Raw genomic sequence first — 21144 nt, forward strand, 5'->3', positions numbered from 1 at the left:
CGCCTTAAAAGAAACTTGAATTTAGTTAATTAAATTAATTTGATTCGCAGACGGAACTGGTGTTTGTTTACTATAATTAATTTATTCGAGAATGAAATTATCAATAATTAATGGAACCCATACAATCATTTAAGTATATAATAAAAATGCTACAAAAGTGTATAATTGGACACAACCCACCTTTGACAATCAAGCATGTGAATGCAAATTAACTCATTCTAGCTCATTAATTAATTAAGCGGTCACACATATCTTGAGTTCACTTGATTCAGCTGCGGCTTTGTCCATGTTGGCTACTGATCGTTCAGCTTCTTCCTCTGTCTGGTTAGAATTGTCATCATCTTTGCACATTTGACAAGGCTCACTTGCTAGCTCTTGTGACTTTGTTTCAGGCAAAATCTCATTCTTTTTCTTCTTGTAAATCAAGTACAATATCATCTGAGCTATTCCAAACCCGAACCCGAAAACATTTGGCGTCTGAATTATATATATACAAGCATTAATAACATATATAGATAATCATTGATTAAGAAGTTCTAATTAATTAGTGACTTACAGCAATATAATAATCTTCCACAGCAAGGCCATATCCCAACCAGGAAGTAGCACAGAGGGTCAAAAAGAATGATAATGAGAAGGGCATGTACTCTACACTCTTTGTTCTTATAACAAGCCTCTGAAATTATAAGATTAATTAATTTTCAGACAATTTTGGTCTGTATTAGCATTAATTAATTAGTACTAGAATAAGATATTATAACACATACCATGATACTGAGAGGAGCAGCAAAAACACTAACAGAGAAAACAGCACAGATCCATCCAACTACGTTCACTCTTTGAGAGCCATGAGACAAAAAGGTTGTCAATACAACGATCAATAGATAAGCGATTGTGTTGAACAATACAAGTATCTTCAACGTATAAATCTGCAGTCAAATGATAATATATACAAATATTAGTCTAAATTAATGATAAAAAAACCGATATTTATATATGCTATATCAGTATATGCATTACCCTGGAGCTCTTGTTGGCATATATCATGTAAATGATAAGGTATAAGGCTTCAATGACGCAGCCAACAGAGTTGATCGTAATAAGCATAAAGCCATCTGCTTTGAGAGTGCCATAGTAAAGCGTCAACATTGCACTAAATAGAGCTACTGAATAGGGTATGGATTGGAAGCCTTCAGTTGATTTTTTCTTGAAAATTCTGTAAAATGTTGGCCTGAACACAATGCAATGAAAACGATAAATTAATAAAAATACATAGTTGAGGAGAAAGAACTGAGTTATATTATATATATGCAATTGTAACTTACAATGGAGCCAAATATACAAAGAAGGAAATCGCATTGCCTGAAGATGTGAAATGTAAATGGAAATCATTAATTGATTAGAGGGTAATTAATGAATTAATTAATGGCAGAGATTAGAGAATTACCAAGAAGACCAAAGACAAGAACTAGATGAGAACTGTGCAGTGCCATTCTGGGTTTCAAGCTAATGATAATGGGAGGCCAATTAGTATAATATAATAGAAGAGCGAGCTAGGTAGCTAGCTTAAGTAGCAAGAATATATGAATTGTGTGAAACAAGTTGCATCCTTAATCCTTATATAGGGGTATAAAGCAGACGCTGAATAGGAGATGACTTGGCAACAGCATTTTAGACATTTTTGTAATGAGCTAAAGCACAAACCGTTCCCGGATATTTTGTAAGCTAACTACAAATATGCATATGCCGCGTTTTTCATTTCTCAGAAACTCTAAGCTAATCACTTGCTTTTTAGCTTCAACCAGCTTAATTTATATACATAGCCAAACCGTTCAGACTCACCCTATTTCTTTTCACTTGTTCTATATTTTGCTATTGCCAATTTGCCATTAACTCTGCAAAGTTCAAGAATTGGAAAAAAGGAAAGGAAAAGGGAGTTTCTTGTCCAAGAATTATTGAATTATAAGGAGAATCCAAATTTATTTCATTGACTAATGGGTGACTTCATTGATATTTATTGAGAGTAGTAAAAGTTGAACCTTTAATTGTATACTAACGCGTTTGTTCTTAAATATTTGTCACATTTAGAATTTCAAGTTTTTTAAAAAATCATTAAATTTTTCTAAGTTATAATAAATTATTTAGTAAATTAACTATATTACTCTTAATTTAATATATTCAAACACTAAATTTTTTAGAAATTGCAGCAATAATTATTGCTTATATACAAAAGGTAAACCTAGAAAAAATAATTTATTAATTACTCATTGAAACCATATACGTGATAAGTATTTTGAAATATGGTACTTTCTCAAATGTAACAAGAATTTATGAACATATTCCACCATTTAAGCACAATTTATGAACAGATTCCACCATTTGTGCTTAAGTTCCTTCTCCAAAATGGAATATTGGGATAAGTATATGCAGCTTGTCTCTTCATTGTAGACCACAATGATTTTTAACTGTAATTAAATCATTTCTTCGCTACTTTGGCAAATTTTTTAACCATTTGAGATTATATATGAGTTATATAATCGGGTTAACGTTTCTTATTCAGTAAGGCAAATCTACTTTATAATTTGAGAGGCGGCGAGATTTTTAAATTTTTCAAAATTTAATTTTTTTTTTTCTAAATTTTATATGTACCTTTAAAAATATCCATATTGGTTTCCCAATTTTACTTTCATTTTTTTAAGAATTTTTTGACCTTAAACTCTAATTAATTCTGCCCCTCCTATATAAAATTTGAACTTAATATAATAGAATATAACTCTTATTTCTCCTAAACTTCCCTCGCAACCTCCTGAAAGCAACATAATAAATTACAAACATGTATCTGATATTATCATATTTTAATTTCACGTATAATTGTAGCAGTAAACTGCATGCATTCACCTAATAATTTTTTATAAAAGAATCTTAAGCTATTGCCAGTGGGCCAAGCCAAGCCAAGCCCAATTACATAGGGCGAAAGATCGGCTCGTGGCTGGCACTGCAAAGGCAGCTCGAGCCATTCCCTGACGTGAAGCAAATGATTGAGAGCAAAAGAAGACAAAAAAGGAAGGCTATGATCAAACTCAAAAGTGTAATTTCTCCGTTAAACGTCTGGCAAGGGTTGGAGTTTGCACGTGAGAGACGGACTTACAAAGACCCCACTAGCCGTTACATTTTGAACGCTTTTCTCTCCAATACGGGCTCTCCACAGGGTAACTTGGTCAATTTATATAGGAGAGAAACTATTCCTCACAATACATTTTTCTAGCGATTGGACTGGTAATTACATTCTATTACAGTTCTTCAATCATAGCATAAATGTATATATTACATGTCTAGTCAATATAATTTATTATATATTTAAAAAATATTAAAATATAAAATTTTATTTTTCTATTCCATTGTTTATTGGATTTTGATTAAAATAAAAAAAGAAAACAACTAAAGAAAATTAGAAAATAAAAGCATATATTTAATTCTTATATGTTGCTAATTAATTAGAAAATAAATCAAATAAATTTTTTTTTTCTTTTTTCTATCAAAACAAAATAATATCAATAAGAAACCTATTTACTTAGCTGTTATGTATATTGCTTACTGTAACCACTAACCACTACCAGCAAAGCAATTTCCCGTCTAAATAAATATATAAGAAAAAGGCAAAACTTTAATTTGAGTAGAAAAAATCAAAATAAATGATTTCATATTCAATCAGTTCTTCATGAAAACGTTGCCAACAAGCAAATCCACCATTGTCGTTTGTCATTTTCTCCACCAACTCCAAGAAAATAGGTACTAGCTAACTCAACTTTTTTCTTTTCGTTACATTATCTTTGACCAATTTTCACCCATTTCAAGATTAAAATTCTAATTATATTGCTGTTATTTTAATTAATTATTAGAGAATCAAAATGAGAGTGGTGTAGATTTTATCTCTGAAAATATCATTGTTTTATAAAATTTATTGTTAATTTTTCATGATAGCCAAAAAAAAAAAAAAAAATACACAACTCTCATACACGCGTCGATAGATAAAAGAAATCTAAAAATAGAAACAACTGTCGTTAACTAATATATGACCAAAAGGCAGCAGCATAGGAAATAATGAACATAATGTATACTATATATAGTTTCATTCGTCACTGTCTATCAAAAAATGTCTAAAATGATATAACCAAATAACCTTTTTAAGGCTTTTTCCAAAATTGGGATTGGTCTTTCTGTTAAGGGCTACTCTTCCTTCATTTTCATTTTTATTTGTCCGCTTAACTAGAAGATCGATGGCCTGGTCATTCCTGTGCAATTGCTTAGAGCTAGAGAAAACTCCAAATTCCAAAAAAAAAAAAAAAAAAAAAAAACCTCAATCAGTATACTTTGACTTAATTAGTAATATTAGTAATTTTTTATACCATTTGACCGCTAAAATATAAGGAATAAGACAAAGAGAAAATTAGTTTTTTTTTTTCTAATGTAACGGAAATATTTATAGGGTAGTAAATCTTTTTTAGACGAAAATGAGAGGCGTAATTCCTTTCTTAAAGCTTAAAGATTTTGCGCTTTTTTTTTTTGGAGATTGTATGCTTTGATGGGCCTATAATTGTGCAATTTGATTGAGCCTGCTTTCAGTTGTTGAATGGTTCATGGCCCAATCAAACGGCCCGTCACTCTCTAAGTTTATGTCAAATGGGCCATTATTGATGTCTGATAGGCTGATAGTGACAGCTAGCTATAGATTTTCTTTTAAACAGGTTTAAAAAAAAAATTTAAGACGAAAAGCTTGACATTAGATAATTCATTAATTAGGAAAGAGAGACGAGACGTTTCTGGTGACTTTGTAGTTAACTAGTGGTGGTTGGCTGATGAAAGTTGGTTTCGACGCTTTCCCTAATAAATTCAATAAAAAGTATCAAATGGAAATAATTTTTAAAATATTTTTATTATAATTGATTTAATTCATAAATAAATATAAATATCCAGTATAGATTTATATTTATAAAGTTATAATTAATTATATATATATTTTTAAATTATTGTCACTTTATTTGTTTCTCAATAAATGGACAAACATATCTTATTTTTAAAAAGTTATTTATATTTATTTGTTTCCTTCACGGGATTATGAGAATCACCTTCAAAGCTTCCAACAACTCGATTGTTTAATCTCTCTCTATAAATCCAGTTTGCTAAATAGTAATACAGGCCATATGCTAGACGCTGTTCTCTTCAGTGCTTTGTCTCTATAAACATGAATAACCAAGTAGAAGTAGGAAGCAATGTGAAGGTGGTGATGGAGGACTCTAGGAGAATAAAGTCGTATCAGATAATCCTACGGATTTTAGGGTTTCTCCTTACATTAACAGCTTCCATAGTGGAGGGTATTGATAAGGAGACAGCTATTGTTCCTGTAACCATTGTCGAAACTCTACCACCTTTACAAGTTCCTCTTACTGCTAAGTGGCAATATGTATCTGCTTTCGTGTAAGCCTCCTTACGTCTTCTTCTTCTTCATCTTCTTCAATTATCTATTGTCTTAACATTTCTATTCAGAAATTAGGTCAAAAGATGAAATGAAAATACATTTTCTTATCCATGTTTTAGGTACCTCCTGGTGTCAAACACCATAGCTTGTTCATATGCAGCAGGATCTTTAATATATACAATGGTTGCTGCCCGGAGCAAAAAAATGGATAACGGAACAGGAACCTTAGTGATAATAATCCTAGACATGGCCATAACGGGGTTGCTACTCTCTGCCAATGGAGCTGCAATTGGTATAGCAGTGATTGGTCGTTTTGGAAACTCGCATTTGAACTGGAAGAAGGTATGCCATGTGTACAGTGATTTCTGCCACCAATTAACTGCAGCAGCTGCACTATCTCTTCTTGCTGCGTTTGTGTTTTTTGGGCTAGTAGCGGTTGCTGTTTCCAACCTCCACAAAAGATTAATGGCCTCCACATGATAGAGACTAGACAGTTTATGTTAGGTGTATTAATTTAATAGTATATTTATATTTATTATTATAGGATACTGATATGATGTTCGTCGTTCTTGCCAAGTAAATCCTTTCTGTTTATCTTGTAATAAATAAAAATAAGCTGCTCTAGCTAGTTCTACTGTGATTCTTGATCAATGCTTTTCTTTGTGCTAGCTAGTACTTGTAAATTTCATGCCAGATAACTCACACTTTATACATATATAAAGTACAAATTTGAGAAATTTGATTTTTCTTTAACATTCAAATGCAATAGTTCTCTGCTGCTCTGTACATATCTTACATTCAAAATTTTCTGATACAAGAGAAAAAGAAAGCTAGCCTAGCTATTTTTCATATCTATAAAAGCTACAGACAACAGTAAAAGCTCTAGCTTCCAAAACTACATACAGTAGTCAAATACAAACAAAATATGCAGACAGATTATTATACACACTTTGTATACTTCTCAATAAGCTAAGATAACAATAATATAATTGTGAGGGGATGGCCGCACTGCAGAATCTTGATGACAAAACGTTCAATTGTTTCAACGGTCAATCTTAGCAAAGCGTCCCTTAATTCTTGTTCTGCTTTCTGCCCGAACCTTCCGCGATTCGTACCTGATATGCTTGTCATACCTATTGATTTTTTTTGACAAAAGGAACGTTAGCTTTACAATCATAAGTTCTATCATGTGCAGGCATGAGCAAATCAAACTTATACCTTCTCGTCTTCCTTTTCTCTTTGTACCGGGAGATTGCAGAGTCTCTCTCCTGGCTGTTTAACTCATGTGATCCAATTTTTGGAACTCTAGTTGCTCCATGACTGCCATTGACAAGCTTATCAAGAACAATAAAATTTTCTTCTAAATCGCTTCTCGCTGCTGTACAAGGAACAGAAACTTGAACTCCAGCCTCACCAGGATCACTAATCCACTGAAATACATTTTCCTGCAAAAAAAACGAGAATACATTATTACATTTCATATCAGAAGCTCTCTGCAGAATGATCGGCAAATTAAGCAGGAAAGAAGCATTACCTCACATCCTGTATGCATGTTTTGTAGCTGCCTATTTTGTCCTTCTGCTGATGACTGGAATACATTAATAGGTTCAGTGTGTGGATTTTTCCAATTTGAATCAGGTTCTGACCTTGCTAGTTCACGAAGCTGACCAAGTATTTCTTCCTTGTGTCGACCACAAACAGCATTACGATTCTGATTTAAGAATTATTTCTCAACCAGGTCAAAATCACAATAGTCTATGGGCAATTTCAACAATATTTTATCACCTGACAACTCTCAGGAGAATGGGAAAGATAATTGCAGGCGTGAGCATACTCAAGTAATTTTATGTGAAACGAGTCACTAATACAAAATACTAAAGAAGTGTAATAGCTGATCATTAAATTTAGCAGATTCCATTCCATCTAATAAGTAAATCGTAGCAAATCTCAGGAACAAGCTTTTCTGTTTTGTCAAATGCCTACCTTGGAGTCAAAGCCAAAGATGCAACTGCAATATGTCTATCACAAACAAAACTTCTGTCAAAATAAAACAAAAACAAACAATGATCCTAAAACTGAATCAAGATCTGCACCACTGATACTAAAACTGAATCAAGATCTGCACTAATGATTCAACATATTAGGAGTTAACAGGAATTAGTTGAGTCAATTGTAATATGTGTCAAGCTTGGCTTGGCTCATATAAATATGGGTTGTTCTTCCAGCTTTTATAGGTCCTTTCTGATGAAATATGTTCTATAGTTGCTATAGCAATTGGGATATTTGTAGTGCTGGTAGTCATCTTGGTTTGCTACTAAAAAGAAAAGATAAAAAAAATAGGGCATTGCAAGGGAGAGCTAGGAATGATAAGCTTCATGATTTTGGAAGTGGCATGTCAGAGGCTGAGGAATTACTTGATCTTATAGTTTTCATGTTTGAAGGCTACTCTTATAACTTGCAACTTGAGGAATTACTACTCTTCTAATTTGTCATTTTGATTCTTGTTCAAAAGGGAGGTAATTGTTAGGAGTTAATTTTTGTAATGTGGCGAGCTTAGCTCATATAAATAGGCTATTGGATAGATACAATTGTAATTTTTGACAAATCAATATACCTTCAATATTCTGTTTTCCTCTCTCTTTCTGCAATCTTTCTTGTATTTTCTGTCTTCCCTCTATTTTCTCTCCCCTCCCAATCACTCTGATTAGGTTGGTTCCTAACACAACACTATGACAGCAGGAAAATAACATTTTAATAAATATGGTAGCAAATGCACACAAACATATCAATCTATGATTCAAAGTGTTAGTGAGACTAATTTTCTTTTTTATTTTTGAAATAAAGAAAAAAAAAGAAGAAAAACAAAGTGTAGGCATATCTGGAACCTTTATAGGTTATAGTTGATAAAAAAATAAGCTGAATATAACACAAGTAGTTACTCTCACGAATAATATCTTAAGAACCAAAAATAATAAGCTGAAATTTGCCATCTTAGGTTAAAACACGCAAAGAAATGCCAATAAAAACTTGCCTTAGGCAGAGGAGGGACTTCTAAGGCCTGGAAATTTTGACCTGAACCGCTCAAACCTATCAAATCATCAATGCTAACAGCAGGACTCTCCCAGACCAATAAATCTGAATACCCATCTCCAAAACCAGATCCATCAAGCCCAGAACCCACCAAACCACTGTCTTCATTCAAAAACAGTGCTTTCTTATCACCAATATCTTCAAATCCCCAAATACTAACCAACTCACTAACAGAACGACACCCACTAAACCCTTCAATTGGCCTCCGATTATGCACGGAAGACACAGAAAGACTGTGCCTTTCCCAGTCACAGTTTTGGCACAAAACAGAGTGCTCTGTTTCGCAGAAGATTGAAGCAGGGGACGCATCGCAGGCATCACATAGCAGAGAGCGAGTGTGCTTTGAGAAGAGCTTGTTAGTTTCATGAACTTCGCGGTCACATGAGATACAAAGCTTGGCTGAGTCAGCTCTACAATAGAGAAGAGCTGTGTTGACATTACAGTAATCACAGAGTCGGCTCTCACCCATTTGTGGCTGTGAGCTATTTACCTCTAATCCTTTCATCAAGAAAATCTCTGGTGCTGTGGTGGACTGGTGGTTCGTTTTATTCAAAACGAAATAAACAAAACCAATTTTAACTCTAAGTCTAATAGATACACAAAGGATGAGAAAATCTTATCATTTCCTGTTTCTTGTTTTGCAAGAAGTATCTTGAAAGGCATTTCTGGATTTTTTTTTTGGCTTCAAAAGAATTGACATGATCTTTATTCGCTTTTTACTTTCTAAAAATCTTTTTCCCTTTTTTTTTTTCTTTTTCTTTTAAGTAGAATAGAGGAGGGTTCTGTATCAAAATCAATTATTAAATGAACTGGGACCAGGTAGTGAAGAACATTACAGGGAATACAATTCTCAAGCCTAGAAAAGGACGAGTTGTTGAATTTTACACCGCTTCTCGCCTTCTCCGCTGGAGTGTCCTCGTTGGTATTTTCATGCAGTAATATATAAATATATATATATATTTTTTACTGAAATAATAGTCTATAATGTTAATTTTAAATGTTTTAAACTAGTTAATTATTTTTTAACGTGAATTATCCGATATGATTTTTGATAATGTAGAGCAACAAGTATCTTTCTTGGCTACTTTCATGTCAACGACAGACTTTATCAATACTTGATTTATTTTTTCTCACCAAACCATTAAATTAATTTAGTTTATTTTAAATTTTAAAATTTTTGATTTATCTTTAAATTTAAGTTGATCTAATTTTCAATTTTAATAAAAATAATTGAATAAAAATCTAAAAACTTTATGGAACCTCATCCAACTAAACTAAATGCAAAGCTTAGGACATTATCCTCACGAAACTGTAACAAAATTATAACCACACAATATTACGTCATATGTATCCCACCAGTTTGACTTTACCATGGCGGCGCATTGTCAATGTCCCCATTAAAATCCTATTCATAGATATAATATAAAAATGCAAAAAAATATAGTTAGTTAACAAAAATGAAAAAAATGAAGTAATAAGCATTTCCATTTATAAACTAGCATTTCCATTTATAAACTAAGAATTGTTATTTATGTTAATTTTAATAATTTAATACCTCAAACTCTAAATATTAATATAAATGTTACAAACTATTAATCAAAACACTAAAAATTAATTGCCCAACATAAATTTTCCCCTTCAAACCCTATTCCTACACCCTCCCACGATGCAAACAATTTTCATCTCCTCGATGTGAAATCAAAATACCACCACCTCGCCCGTCAAATTCCAATTTCTAGCTCCGCCCGTCAGCATGAGTCAAAAAATAGAGGAATGAATTGGTGATGCCAACAAGTAATATTTCAAATAGGAGAATAAGCAATCCCCTTTCTTTCATTATTACTAACTCTTCTGAGGCTGTCACGTATAATACGAATACAAGAATTTACGAAAATGAAAACTATGCCTGTAACAAGGTTAGCTGTGTAAGCAGCATCTAACATGCATTGATGATTAGTTAAAACCTCCATTAGTGATCATCTGGCGTTGAAATTCTTCGGGTGTTGTATGAATTGCATTGACTGCACTTTAGTCCAACTATGTGAAATGCGGTTTTGCTAGTTTCATTGCAATCATTGCATAGGATTGAAACCTGCATAATAATATTCATCAATGAGACTCGGATTGTTGCTTTAAGTAATTTGCTTACAAACACAAGTGGGCATAATTTACCCATCGTCCTTGAATTTATCACTTGTGTATATTAATATGCCAATTTCAATTTGTAACAAAATAACAGATTGAATATCAATTTATTTAATAATATAAACCTTGAAATCAGATTTATACAAACTTATGCCGTGGCCATATAGTTGTTTAAAATGACTTTTTTTTTTTATCTCATGTTATTCGTATTATCTTGTCATTAAAACTTGTAAAATCTGATAACAATATTTGCATTATTATATAGACTGATATTCAGGGTGTCTATATTACAAATTGAAATTTATGCATATTAACTACACCAGTGACAAATTCAGGGACCATGGGTTTTTACCCATTGCACATTTATCTATATATGTACCTAGCATCCATAAGTATAATTATGAAAATAGAATCAAAATTTTGTGCACATACCAAACCAAAGATGAGGATAGGTGTATTCCAATAGCATTATAAAGTACCCTAAGCAATGTGTTTTTTTTTTTTTGGTTCATATTAGTCGCAAATACTATTAACCTAGGAAGACTTCTGGGAAAAGCTTTTGGGGGATTAATAGGTGACAACACTTTAGGAAACTTATTCCCTATAACCAAGGATGCAACTTTTCACAATGGCTTATAGAATACATTATATCCAACCTTGATCACTATTAGGACTTATGGACAATGGTGGAGAAACATGCATAGGCATTCCGCTCTTAAGAATAAAATGAAAAGGAAGGTTCCACTCATTCAAAATGGGACACTCTAAATAAAGCTTATTGGCCTTTAGAAGCCCTGGAATATGATAATTTGCAATGACAATTAATTGAAATGTGTGCTCATGTGAATGAATAGCAGAGAGGTGTCATTAGATGTAGCAACTGAATTAAAAGGGAAGTATAAATGAAAAAACTACCTCATATTGGTATTCCTCAGGCATTTGAATAGCTTCAATCTGTCAAAAGAAACCTCACAATGTCATTGCAGAATCACTACTTTACATATGAAAACAAAAATTCACAAGTAATTATAACAAGAAAAAACGACTACAAAATTAATGTTGAAACTAAAGCTATCAAGAGCTCCTTCACTATGTCAAGCTAGTCTAGGCAAAGAGGGCGACTGTAAGTAGGAACATGGTCATGTACAACCAAGCCCATAAGACAACTAGAAGCATGATTGACGAACAGCAATTCAGAATCAATTCTATTTGCTATTTAGGATGACTTTTGGCATTCTATGTCATCCATTGTCTATTTTACTTGCATTTAATGGTCTGCCTCAGATTAGTTCAAGAATGTATTTGAAAAACATAAATAAAGAAATGTACCTATTAACTTGATACAGCCTGTGTTCCAAATTGTAACTCACAATATACCAACAGTTCTCAAATCACAATATTAAAATGCCTGATATGAAAACACAGCTTAAGGGTTTTTGGCATGACATAAACAGGAAAATAAAGAAATACGACTACCATCCAAATCTGTAATAGTTTGTTACTAAATAACTTAATACTTAAGATGCCTCCAAATTTAAACTGGCAGATAGAGACAGCTACCACTCAATGCATGTTATCACTGACTTGATATAAATTCAAACTTCAATTCCAATTTTGCATTATTCTTAAGCTTAAGAGGGGTAAATTTTTCATACCTCCTGGTCTAGCGTTCTCCAATAATGTGACACATCCATCACAGTCTTGGAGCATATTGGACAGCGATACCTGGATAATAGATTCAACACATTGCATTCAATCTGTAGCACATGGACTTGTCAAAACTCAATGAAACAAAATAAGCACTGTAACATTTATTAGAAATTTACTGATTTTGTTCAGCCATCTGTTTAAAGCAATCCATGTGCATGGTGTGTCCACACTTCAGAACAGCTGCGCCTTTAACCGAGTCAAAAAGATACTGTTGGCACAACACAAGTTTTTTATAAGACAGAACTCTGCCTAATATTTTAAAAATTACAATGACCAAATTACAAACCTCATAACAGACTGGGCAGTAATTCTTCATGGAGTTCTCAAGGCATAAGTGATTCTCACGCAGTTCCACTTGATAGCAAGAACCTATATTGTTAAAATCATTAGAGAAGTGAATGCACATACACATATATTTAGTTTTTGGTGGTAGTATGACACAGCATCCTTCTTTATGATGTACAGAACTGTTCAGTTTAGGGTGTTAGAATTCTCTGCTTTGATCCCTTTATCATAAAGACCTATAATAGTCCATCAATCATAGAAGATATTCCAGACTTCCTAAAAACTCTCTATTTTCCTTCATTTGAACATCTGTAATGTCAGAATAGTAATTCTATGTATTCACATGTCTTTGAATACAATATTTCATAAAAGCAGAACCTGTGTAAGCCTCACAGACTGAAACACATTTATATGCATTTGGGAGTACTACAAGCACAAAACAGTTGAGTATGATGGCTCAATGGCTCATGAAGCAACTCTCAGGTTTGAAGACTGTATGTAGACCAGATATTACTCTGGAGATGATTGTATAGTAAATTTCAACGTGATAAACCAGCAAATGCAGATTCATAACCAAAAAGAAGAAAGAAACAATACATCCGCAACCCAATATCTGACATTAAGAAGAATAATCAGCAGTAACGGCAGGAGGAGAACTCTGTATTTATAACCCAATAACTCAAAATTGAAACTACAATAACTATTGTAATGGTTGAAATCAAAATGGGCAGTATTCCTTCCTCCACTGCAGTCTATGAATTTCATTGCAAAAACTCAGTTAAAAACAAACTGAAGCTACATACGTATTACTAAAAAACTGGGCCATTGAACCACGAGTAATCTGATCCTAACTCCTTGAAGTCTGCCATTAGAATTTTATGTAGTGAATATCCAATTTAATTACATCAGGTGAAAGAATATATAATTGCTTTTAGAATCCCTATATTGATGCATGTTATCCGAATCCTCCACCCAAAAAAAAAAAAACTCAATTATCAGTAATGACCTTTCCATAAAGTTACTGCAATGTTAAAATATAGATTAGATTATAAGTCTTGAAAATGAAGCTCTCTTAATAAAGATGGCAGAAAGCAGAGGAAACATCAGATTCACACCATAAAGAACTAAGAACGTAACAATTTGTGAGACTACATACCACATTTCTCGCAGTGGAAGAATTTATCTCTACCTCCAACTCTAAATATCACATTTCAGATCAAATTAAAAATTTGATAGACAAAAAACACACAGCCCTAACAAATGAAAGTACATAAGAAATAAATGATTCTGCTGCTAACCTACAAATTCCGCATCCTTCACAGTGAAATTGCCCTTTGGTTGTCTGCAGTGAATGCAAGCATTAGGTATTACCACAATTAAATCGTTGCATTCCCAATATTCATCTAAATGATTAATTAATTAAACTTTTCTTACATCATCATCATAAAATTTGCATGTATCGCAAAAGTATTCACCCATCTTGACTCCACACTTCGTGCAAACTTGAGCAACCTGATATGTACCAAGGATAAGGAAAATATCCATCATTTTCTTCTTATTAGTAAAAAAGGAAGAAGAATAAGGCAACAAAAGCAAATTGCACCTGCTGCTCAGTGTTGCAAAGTGAACAGATAACCTGTAACATCAATTATACAACCGAAATTAAAGCAGGCATGAAAGTACACCAAAAATAATCTTCGTAAATATATTGACAAAGAGAACACAATAAAATGGAACATACTTGTTTAATATCATGCCTAACAATTTCATGCCGATCCTTAGGATTGCTCAACGCGCTCTGAAACGCACAAGCAAGGAACAAAATACATCACAAAAGCTATTTCCCAAAAGCATAGTAAGAATATGAGCAAGTAGAGATTTCCCAGAAGCATAAACAAGTATATGAACAAGCATATTACGGTGGCTTCGTTATGACAGTGACGGCAGGTAAAGATTTCCTGACAACATGGAGCTCGGATTTTGCATCTTCTACGGTAATGTTCGCATCTATAACAATCAAATTTGAAAAAAAGAAAAATCAAGCGTCCGCGAACACAATAAAATCAAAAGAAACAATTTGTAGATAGTGAGGAGAATTTTAACGGTACCCAAATTCCAGCTTTCCAATATCCTCTCCTCTCGGAGGCGGGGAAGCTTCTTCCTCCGCCATTGATTGTCCTTTGTTGTAGTATTAGGTAAGGGATGACAAGGAAAAGCGAGACGATGAAATTGAAGGAAGAGAAGGCGAGTTAGCGAAAACGAAAGAGGAGCATATTCTTCTGCATCTCCAAGGATTAGCTTTCGCCGTACGGGGCCCACAATGCTGCCACAGTCAGTTTTGGGCCTTTTGGCCCATATACCAATTTTCCAGGGCCATTAAAGGTTAAACGACCAATCGTAATTTGTTGGGAGAAAACGACGGAGAAAAGCAAAAACGTAACGTTTGAGGTTCAAAAGAGTCATATTATCAATAAAATAGGGTTTAAAAATATATCCGCCAAGCGCGAAACAGAAGACCAGTCCCAATAGAATAGGGTTTTCTTTGTTTTTTCTTTTCTCTTTCTATATTTAAGCCGTTTTAAACCCTACTTTTGTATTTCGTCACTATTAAGCAACAAAGCAGCAAAGAAGTATTTTATGTCAAAACAATGCCAGAAAATAAAGAAGCAAACAAGAGAGAAGTAGTGATCATAAACGACGATGAAGACGAAAAGCCAAATATTGAAGTTACTGGCAATGAGCGACATCATATTAAGTCCAGTAGATCCGAAAACCGAGAAATTGTACTTGCACTGAAGGCTAAACCTTCTCCGGTGAAATCTGCTACCCATAAGTCGTTGAAAGTCAAATTGGGAAGTTGCAGTAAGGTTGTCAGCGCCAGTGAACAGGAGAACATTGTGCGTAAAGAGAGTAGCAGCACGCCAGATTATGCCTGTGGGGGTGATCGAGATGAAGACAGATATGGTGACTGGGCAAAGGACTTTGCAATGGAGCTTTTACAGGAGCAACCAACAAAATCAATGAAAGAAGGCGAGATTGAAATGTTAGATAATAAGTATTATACGGAAAAATGGCTTGACTGGGAACTGCTACCTTAGCTCTTAGAACCTGTAAATATTTTTTGGTATGGAAATAAGATGATAGTATATTTTTACTCTTGAAAATTGAAAGGTTTTATTTGGGCATGGAAACGAAAATGTGTACATATTATAAACAGGCAACAGAACATGTTCTAATCAAGAAACAAAATCGACACTTCAAACCTATGTTGCATGGAAACGGAAACGTGAAAGCGCCGAAAACGAAGGTACTTTTTTATTTAAAGTGCGAAATTTCTAAAACATGGGGAAACAAAGCGCGAAGATGATATTTAAGTCTGAAAAGTCGAAGATGATTAGCGCGAAGATTATTTAAGTCTGAAAAGGCGAAGGGCCAAGTGCAGACGATATTTAAGTCTGAAAGGGCGAAGACGATATTTAAGCATTTTTTTTTTTTTCATTTAAGCACGAAGACCCTTTTTTTTTTTTTTTTAAATCTTAAATCTAAAAGCGCGAAGACGATATTCCAAACTGTGTATTATCTCTCGGTTCTTTTTTTTAATGGCAGAAGTTTTTTTTTTTTTTTAAATATAGGAAATAGAAATGCGGAGAAACGTTTTTTAAAAGCATAGGAAACGCGGAAAAACGTGTAAACATGAAATATCTCAATTATAAATTTTTGTCTAACTCAACTAATTCAGTTGGGCCCATTTTGCATATGATGACCTGACAAAATGGCTAAGATCAGAAAAAGACTAAATGGAATATTCATTTCCGAATTTTATAAATTCAACTATAGACACAAACAGTTTTTAGGACTATTAATTTTTATATGTAAAGTATTGATATTACATATAATCAGTACAGCTTTCAAACAAGGAATTTTACTTTTTGCAATTATATATTTACAATTATCCAGTAAATATTTAATCAATTTAATTTCACAAAATAAAACATTTGATACCTCTGAAATATTTTTTAGTGGATCAAATTAATTTTACAAGTAAAATAATTTTTACAAATTAAAGTATTTAATAAATATAATTTCCAAATTTCATAACTTGAAAGGTTAAATCCACACAATTAAACGCATAAAGATTAAAGGCATTTTTACGTATTTAAGTATGTACGTCCACAGAAAATTGTAGTTCAATCTGTCCAAATCAACACAGGCCAAAAAAGATGAGCAACAAACACTTTTAACTGTAAAGAACTTCAATACTTGAAAATTTTTCCATTTAGGCAATAAAATAACAAAACTGTGAAAGTTTTCAAACACTGTTAATATAATTAACTCTTTTCAATACTATTGCTAACTTTTTTTTTTTTTTTTTTTTTTATTCATGCTATAAAACTAAAAAAGTTTAAAAATAAAAATAAAAAAAGAACTTAAAATTGTCTGGCTCTAATTCCAAACTACGATCGAAATAGAACCGACCATTCTGAAATTGCATAAAGAAGCTTCGATTCATATTTTTCACATGTCAACGTTTTTACTACAAGGTGAAAAAAACCAGAACGGAAAACAGTTCCCGAGTAGATAGTCTAATTTTGCTTATAAGAGATTGAATACAACAGGAAAACAACAAAAGCAATTAGAAATTGCAAATGCAACCCTCATATATGAATGCCATATAAAATGTGAAACTGGACTAGTATCACTAAGTAAACAAAAAATTTGCCACCATGATGCTGTCTACAGTTGTAGTAAAGAAGCATGCTTCCCAAGTATCAAACCTTCCAAGAGTTCAGTGAAATGTCAGGATTAGAAATCTCGAGGCAGCTGCAATAATACACTCCTTGCATATCAAAGGATGACACATGAGCATGAATTTGGCTTTTTCATCTCGTCTAGGTTCTTATCTGCAGCGCAACAAACAGTAAAGCCAAAGTAAGTATAAGTTGGAGGCAGTCGAGCAAATAGAATTTTGAAAACTGAACATGGAAGCAGCTATCTTCAGTTCTTTAGAATTGCCTTCAAGTGGCTCTACCAAATTCCTCCTCTCCCTACTCTCAAGGCAAAGAGATGCTAGGTAATTTAAACAGTAAACAACATTGGAAATTAGGTGTAGAATTGAGAAATTCTGGGACTGGAGTAGCTTAAAACATTATTGACATTGAGGTGACTACTTAAGTTTTCATGAAATCAATGCTCAGTTCAGCATCACTAGCATTTATCACCAAATCCAAGTTTTGCTCAAGGTCAAATAAAGTGGTCCAAGCATTCAAGAAAGATTCCACAAATTGCATTAAGACATGAAAATCAAGAAACAAAGTAAGTGAAATTGTATGAACCCATCTTCTTTTTTGCTGCAGGAGGCTGTACTACCACATGCATGGTGATAACTCCACCAGGAAGGTCACCATAGGTTATTCTGGAATCAGCAAGTGTCTTGTTATTCTCCAACACTTTACCAGCGTGTATCACTTTTAAATCATTTATCGACTTGGGCCATACTGTTTTATCTGTAAATCCAAAGGCTCCATTACAATCCAGACATGATATAGCGCAAGAGAGTACACGAAATTGCAATATGAAGTGGCTAGTTTTCTGAATACAAACATTCAACAAGATCAATCAAACAAGAAATAAAGTGATGCTAAAATTTGCTACGTTATCCATCAAATCAACCACTAACAGATTGACCTAATGACCACAGTGTGTTAGCCTGGAAAAATAAGAAATAAGCCAAAGCCAGCAGTATTACATCACAGGCTAGTTATGATTGAGATCATTAACAGTAGAACATATACACACAGAACAAAGATATTAATATTAGAGATATCAAGGAGACATTTGGTTTTGAACCCCTAACCTCCTTTACCTCAAGATGTTGTAACCGGGGTTGGTGCCATGATGGCTAGAAACAGAGCAAATATAATAATATACAAGCCCAATAAATTTAATCCTTCGAACCTTTGCAGTTAAAAAGCAATTGCAAATTTTACTAATCACAAATGCAAAACATTTACATTAAAGTGAAAAGGGGAATAGAAAGATCTAGTTAAATAACCTTGGGGCCACTCTGTAACCAGCCTTTGCTTTAGAGTTCCAACAGTCATAGAGGATGCATAAGTACTATGCCCTATATCTGTTCCATCATAAATGCGGAATTTAAGCTCAATCCGCTCCTCTCCTTCAGCCATAACAACGTTTCTGCTCTTCCACTCAGCTCAGAATTCCCAAACAATACCAAATCAGTAGAAGAAAAATCAGTCTCTGACCACTCACCTGCAAAAAAACACACAATATCTTGATTTAAAGTCAAGGTTTTCATACATCACTCTGTACCCAGTTATTCATATCGCTGACAATGAGATGATAAACCTCAGTTAAGTTTAGCTGTGCAAAATTGTGGCAAACTAAAAAAAAGCATGAGAATTAACCAAAATTTTCATGAGAAGCAAGTTGAAGTTGATTTTCCAAAATTTTTATGTCAGCCAAAGTCAATAGCAGAAATCTAAACATTATGAAACTTTGTTGCACTAACCTCCGTGAATTGGCTAAAAAAATTGCTGGGTATGAGAACATGCAAATACAGTACATCAGAATCAACTGTCAGAGAACCAATCCAATCAAGTAACCATGTCATATGATCCAAGGGGTTCTCCGTGTAACAGCTCTAATCTTGCCGCTTGTTTCTGCAATCAAATGCATAACATTGATTTAAAGAAATTAATAAACAAGCAAACGAAATACAAAGATCCACAACCATGGACTTAGATTAACAGAAGTGTCTATAACATTAGCATGCACAACAATCTTTAACAAAAAAATTTAAAGAAAGGAATCAAGAGAAATAAAAAACCCTAGGAATTCAAAATATGAACGCAATAAATTACCAAAAAAAAGAAAAAAAAAAGTTGTCTTCTCTATCCGTTGTTTTCTTTGCCACGAAATGAATAGAACATAACCAAGAGAAATCAAATTAAAATCCAAGCGCAAAAATCTTATGAAGAAGACGAGGGATCAAAGTAAACAACAGCTAAGAGAGACAGGAAATGATTGGTAAGTACCTTATCAAGATCAAGAATCCATGAAAGGAAGAAAGATTACTAGATCAGTGAAGAACCTCAAGAGAAACGATCGAACAGATCCCTTTCGAGTTCTCAGTTACAGTGTCGGTGCTTCAATTGAGGGAGAGAATCGTTCTCTGATAGTTAATTTGCCTTCACGATCCTTTTCTTTTCTTTTCGTTTGTCTCTCGTTCGCCATTGAAAATCTGAGTCTTCGGATAATAACCTGTGGTTATTGGCTGCATTTCTCGTTTTCAAAATCTAGTCAAAGTTCTTTATTGAGCCCAATGAAATCTCTACACGTATGTTCAAGCACGATTCACACTCCCAGTATTTGACTAAATTACCCTCATATAATATACTGAGCGGTTCAAGTAACGCCGCGGCGAAAAATAGTTGAGTAAATTAACTGTTCTGGTTGATGGGTGATTATTCGATCGCAAAGTTACAGAAAACACCAGAAGAAAAAGCGGTTGATAATCCGACGGTCCATATTGCGCGTAGACTAGAAACTTCCCATAGTGAGTCGTTACTGTTAGTTATGTGAACACCAGAAGAAGAGAAATCACAGGGGAAAATAATTCCAGAAAATGATTTTATAGGTAAATAATTTTATAGTGATCAAAATTCTAACTCTACAAAGATTTTCCATTAAAAAATTATAAGGATTTCTTTGTTAGAATTTTTAAAAAAATCTGATTTTTTAAAAAGAGAAAGCAGTAGAAATGGGATGAAAAATAATGAATTAAGTAACATTGAAGTCGAAATATTAATAGTAATAAATAATTAATATTTTGAATAGAGGCAGGGTTAACTGATTTTGAAAGGCAAGTAAAGGTTCCACAAAATTAATTTCCATCGACAAAGACTTATGTCCTAATATGCAAAAGATCTAGTCGACATAAAATGGGATATGGAAAAGAAGAATTCAATTCTTTTTAATTTTTTGAAGGGCATGTTTTAGATCTTGCATTGACCTTGCTTTTTCTTTAATGCTTTGGCCACAGCAACCTTTTCAACCGAAAAAACACTATATCATGTTTCTCTGTCACGATCGGTCTTATTCATGTCGAATCGGTACACCAAATGGTTAAATGCGTTCATTAGACATTGTTTATACTATTATCGATCTATTAAAATCAGAATAAGAGTGTCAAACCACTGATACCAAATAGCCGGATAAGTTACATCTATTTATTCCATCTATGCATATACCATATGTGTTGTTATTAGCTCAATTATAAAAAGCTTTTGGTTAACCTTGTGTATATCATTCGAGGATTATTGGCTATCCATTGTAAATTATATGCTAATTAAATAATGTAGTTTTGATCATTACCAAAATGCAATATTTGTTTTAACGAAATTCAGCAAGGAACACGT

At 33.2% G+C, this 21144-nt stretch overlaps 4 protein-coding genes and 1 non-coding gene across 6 annotated transcripts; 1 reads left to right on the forward strand and 4 right to left on the reverse strand.

The window, feature by feature from the left end:
• Positions 1–107: 107 nt before the first annotated feature.
• LOC105643286 (bidirectional sugar transporter N3) lies at positions 108–1573 on the reverse strand. The gene is made up of 6 exons (XM_012228393.4): positions 1448–1573; positions 1326–1362; positions 1021–1231; positions 768–929; positions 557–676; positions 108–477 (listed from the first exon to the last, which is right to left on the reverse strand). Exons 1-6 carry the CDS (start codon positions 1491–1493, stop codon positions 235–237), a joined length of 819 nt encoding a protein of 272 aa, XP_012083783.1. The 5' UTR covers positions 1494–1573; the 3' UTR covers positions 108–234.
• A 3514-nt stretch (positions 1574–5087) lies between these two features.
• Positions 5088–6127, forward strand: LOC105642455 (uncharacterized). The gene is made up of 2 exons (XR_016320779.1): positions 5088–5475; positions 5596–6127. It is a non-coding gene; the product is annotated as an uncharacterized LOC105642455 (transcript).
• A 77-nt stretch (positions 6128–6204) lies between these two features.
• LOC105642456 (zinc finger protein CONSTANS-LIKE 13) lies at positions 6205–9345 on the reverse strand. Its single transcript, XM_012227280.4, has 4 exons — positions 8508–9345; positions 7011–7187; positions 6695–6921; positions 6205–6609 (listed from the first exon to the last, which is right to left on the reverse strand). The coding sequence occupies exons 1-4, from the start codon at positions 9069–9071 to the stop codon at positions 6519–6521; spliced, it is 1059 nt and encodes a 352-aa protein (XP_012082670.1). The 5' UTR covers positions 9072–9345; the 3' UTR covers positions 6205–6518.
• A 1019-nt stretch (positions 9346–10364) lies between these two features.
• On the reverse strand, positions 10365–14976 carry LOC105642457 (zinc finger (C3HC4-type RING finger) family protein). The gene is made up of 12 exons (XM_012227281.4): positions 14815–14976; positions 14626–14713; positions 14448–14504; positions 14310–14342; positions 14141–14218; positions 14005–14048; positions 13863–13903; positions 12708–12790; positions 12538–12629; positions 12367–12436; positions 11627–11665; positions 10365–10658 (listed from the first exon to the last, which is right to left on the reverse strand). The coding sequence occupies exons 1-12, from the start codon at positions 14874–14876 to the stop codon at positions 10536–10538; spliced, it is 810 nt and encodes a 269-aa protein (XP_012082671.1). The 5' UTR covers positions 14877–14976; the 3' UTR covers positions 10365–10535.
• Positions 14977–17192: 2216 nt separating this feature from the next.
• Positions 17193–19996, reverse strand: LOC105642458 (membrane-anchored ubiquitin-fold protein 3). Of its 2 annotated transcripts, XM_089721985.1 has the most exons (5): positions 19762–19996; positions 19236–19386; positions 18759–18912; positions 18040–18210; positions 17193–17607 (listed from the first exon to the last, which is right to left on the reverse strand). In XM_089721985.1, the coding sequence occupies exons 2-5, from the start codon at positions 19335–19337 to the stop codon at positions 17552–17554; spliced, it is 483 nt and encodes a 160-aa protein (XP_089578111.1). In that variant the 5' UTR covers positions 19338–19386; positions 19762–19996; the 3' UTR covers positions 17193–17551. The 2 variants fall into 2 exon arrangements, with proteins under 2 accessions (XP_089578111.1, XP_012082672.1); XM_012227282.4 differs by lacking the exon at positions 19762–19996 and having other exon boundaries at positions 18759–18976; positions 19236–19382.
• Between the last annotated feature and the right edge of the window lie 1148 nt (positions 19997–21144).

Source organism: Jatropha curcas, chromosome 5 (genome assembly GCF_041381405.1).
Source record: "Jatropha curcas cultivar XTBG-Jc1 chromosome 5, XTBG_Jcur_1.0, whole genome shotgun sequence".
NCBI classification, from domain to species: domain Eukaryota; kingdom Viridiplantae; phylum Streptophyta; class Magnoliopsida; order Malpighiales; family Euphorbiaceae; genus Jatropha; species Jatropha curcas.

What these genes read in the sequence shown, in the direction of transcription:
- LOC105643286 (XM_012228393.4), bottom strand. Translation starts at nt 1,493, where the DNA reads ATGGCACTGCACAGTTCTCATCTAGTTCTTGTCTTTGGTCTTCTTG. An exon ending in TTTGTATATTTGGCTCCATT is followed by an intron (nt 1,232 to 1,325) that starts GTAAGTTACAAT and finishes CATTGTGTTCAG; the next exon opens with GCCAACATTTTACAGAATTT. An exon ending in ATGCCAACAAGAGCTCCAGG is followed by an intron (nt 930 to 1,020) that starts GTAATGCATATA and finishes ATTTGACTGCAG; the next exon opens with ATTTATACGTTGAAGATACT.
- LOC105642456 (XM_012227280.4), bottom strand. Translation starts at nt 9,071, where the DNA reads ATGAAAGGATTAGAGGTAAATAGCTCACAGCCACAAATGGGTGAGAGC. An exon ending in ACATGCATACAGGATGTGAG is followed by an intron (nt 6,922 to 7,010) that starts GTAATGCTTCTT and finishes TTTTTTTTGCAG; the next exon opens with GAAAATGTATTTCAGTGGAT. An exon ending in GAGAAAAGGAAGACGAGAAG is followed by an intron (nt 6,610 to 6,694) that starts GTATAAGTTTGA and finishes AAAAATCAATAG; the next exon opens with GTATGACAAGCATATCAGGT.
- LOC105642457 (XM_012227281.4), bottom strand. Translation starts at nt 14,876, where the DNA reads ATGGCGGAGGAAGAAGCTTCCCCGCCTCCGAGAGGAGAGGATATTGGA. An exon ending in TTAGGCATGATATTAAACAA is followed by an intron (nt 14,343 to 14,447) that starts GTATGTTCCATT and finishes TTGATGTTACAG; the next exon opens with GTTATCTGTTCACTTTGCAA. An exon ending in GCAAATTTTATGATGATGAT is followed by an intron (nt 14,049 to 14,140) that starts GTAAGAAAAGTT and finishes CATTCACTGCAG; the next exon opens with ACAACCAAAGGGCAATTTCA.
- LOC105642458 (XM_089721985.1), bottom strand. Translation starts at nt 19,337, where the DNA reads ATGACATGGTTACTTGATTGGATTGGTTCTCTGACAGTTGATTCTGAT. An exon ending in TTTTTAGCCAATTCACGGAG is followed by an intron (nt 18,913 to 19,235) that starts GTTAGTGCAACA and finishes TTCTGAGCTGAG; the next exon opens with TGGAAGAGCAGAAACGTTGT. An exon ending in TGCAGCAAAAAAGAAGATGG is followed by an intron (nt 17,608 to 18,039) that starts GTTCATACAATT and finishes GTTGCGCTGCAG; the next exon opens with ATAAGAACCTAGACGAGATG.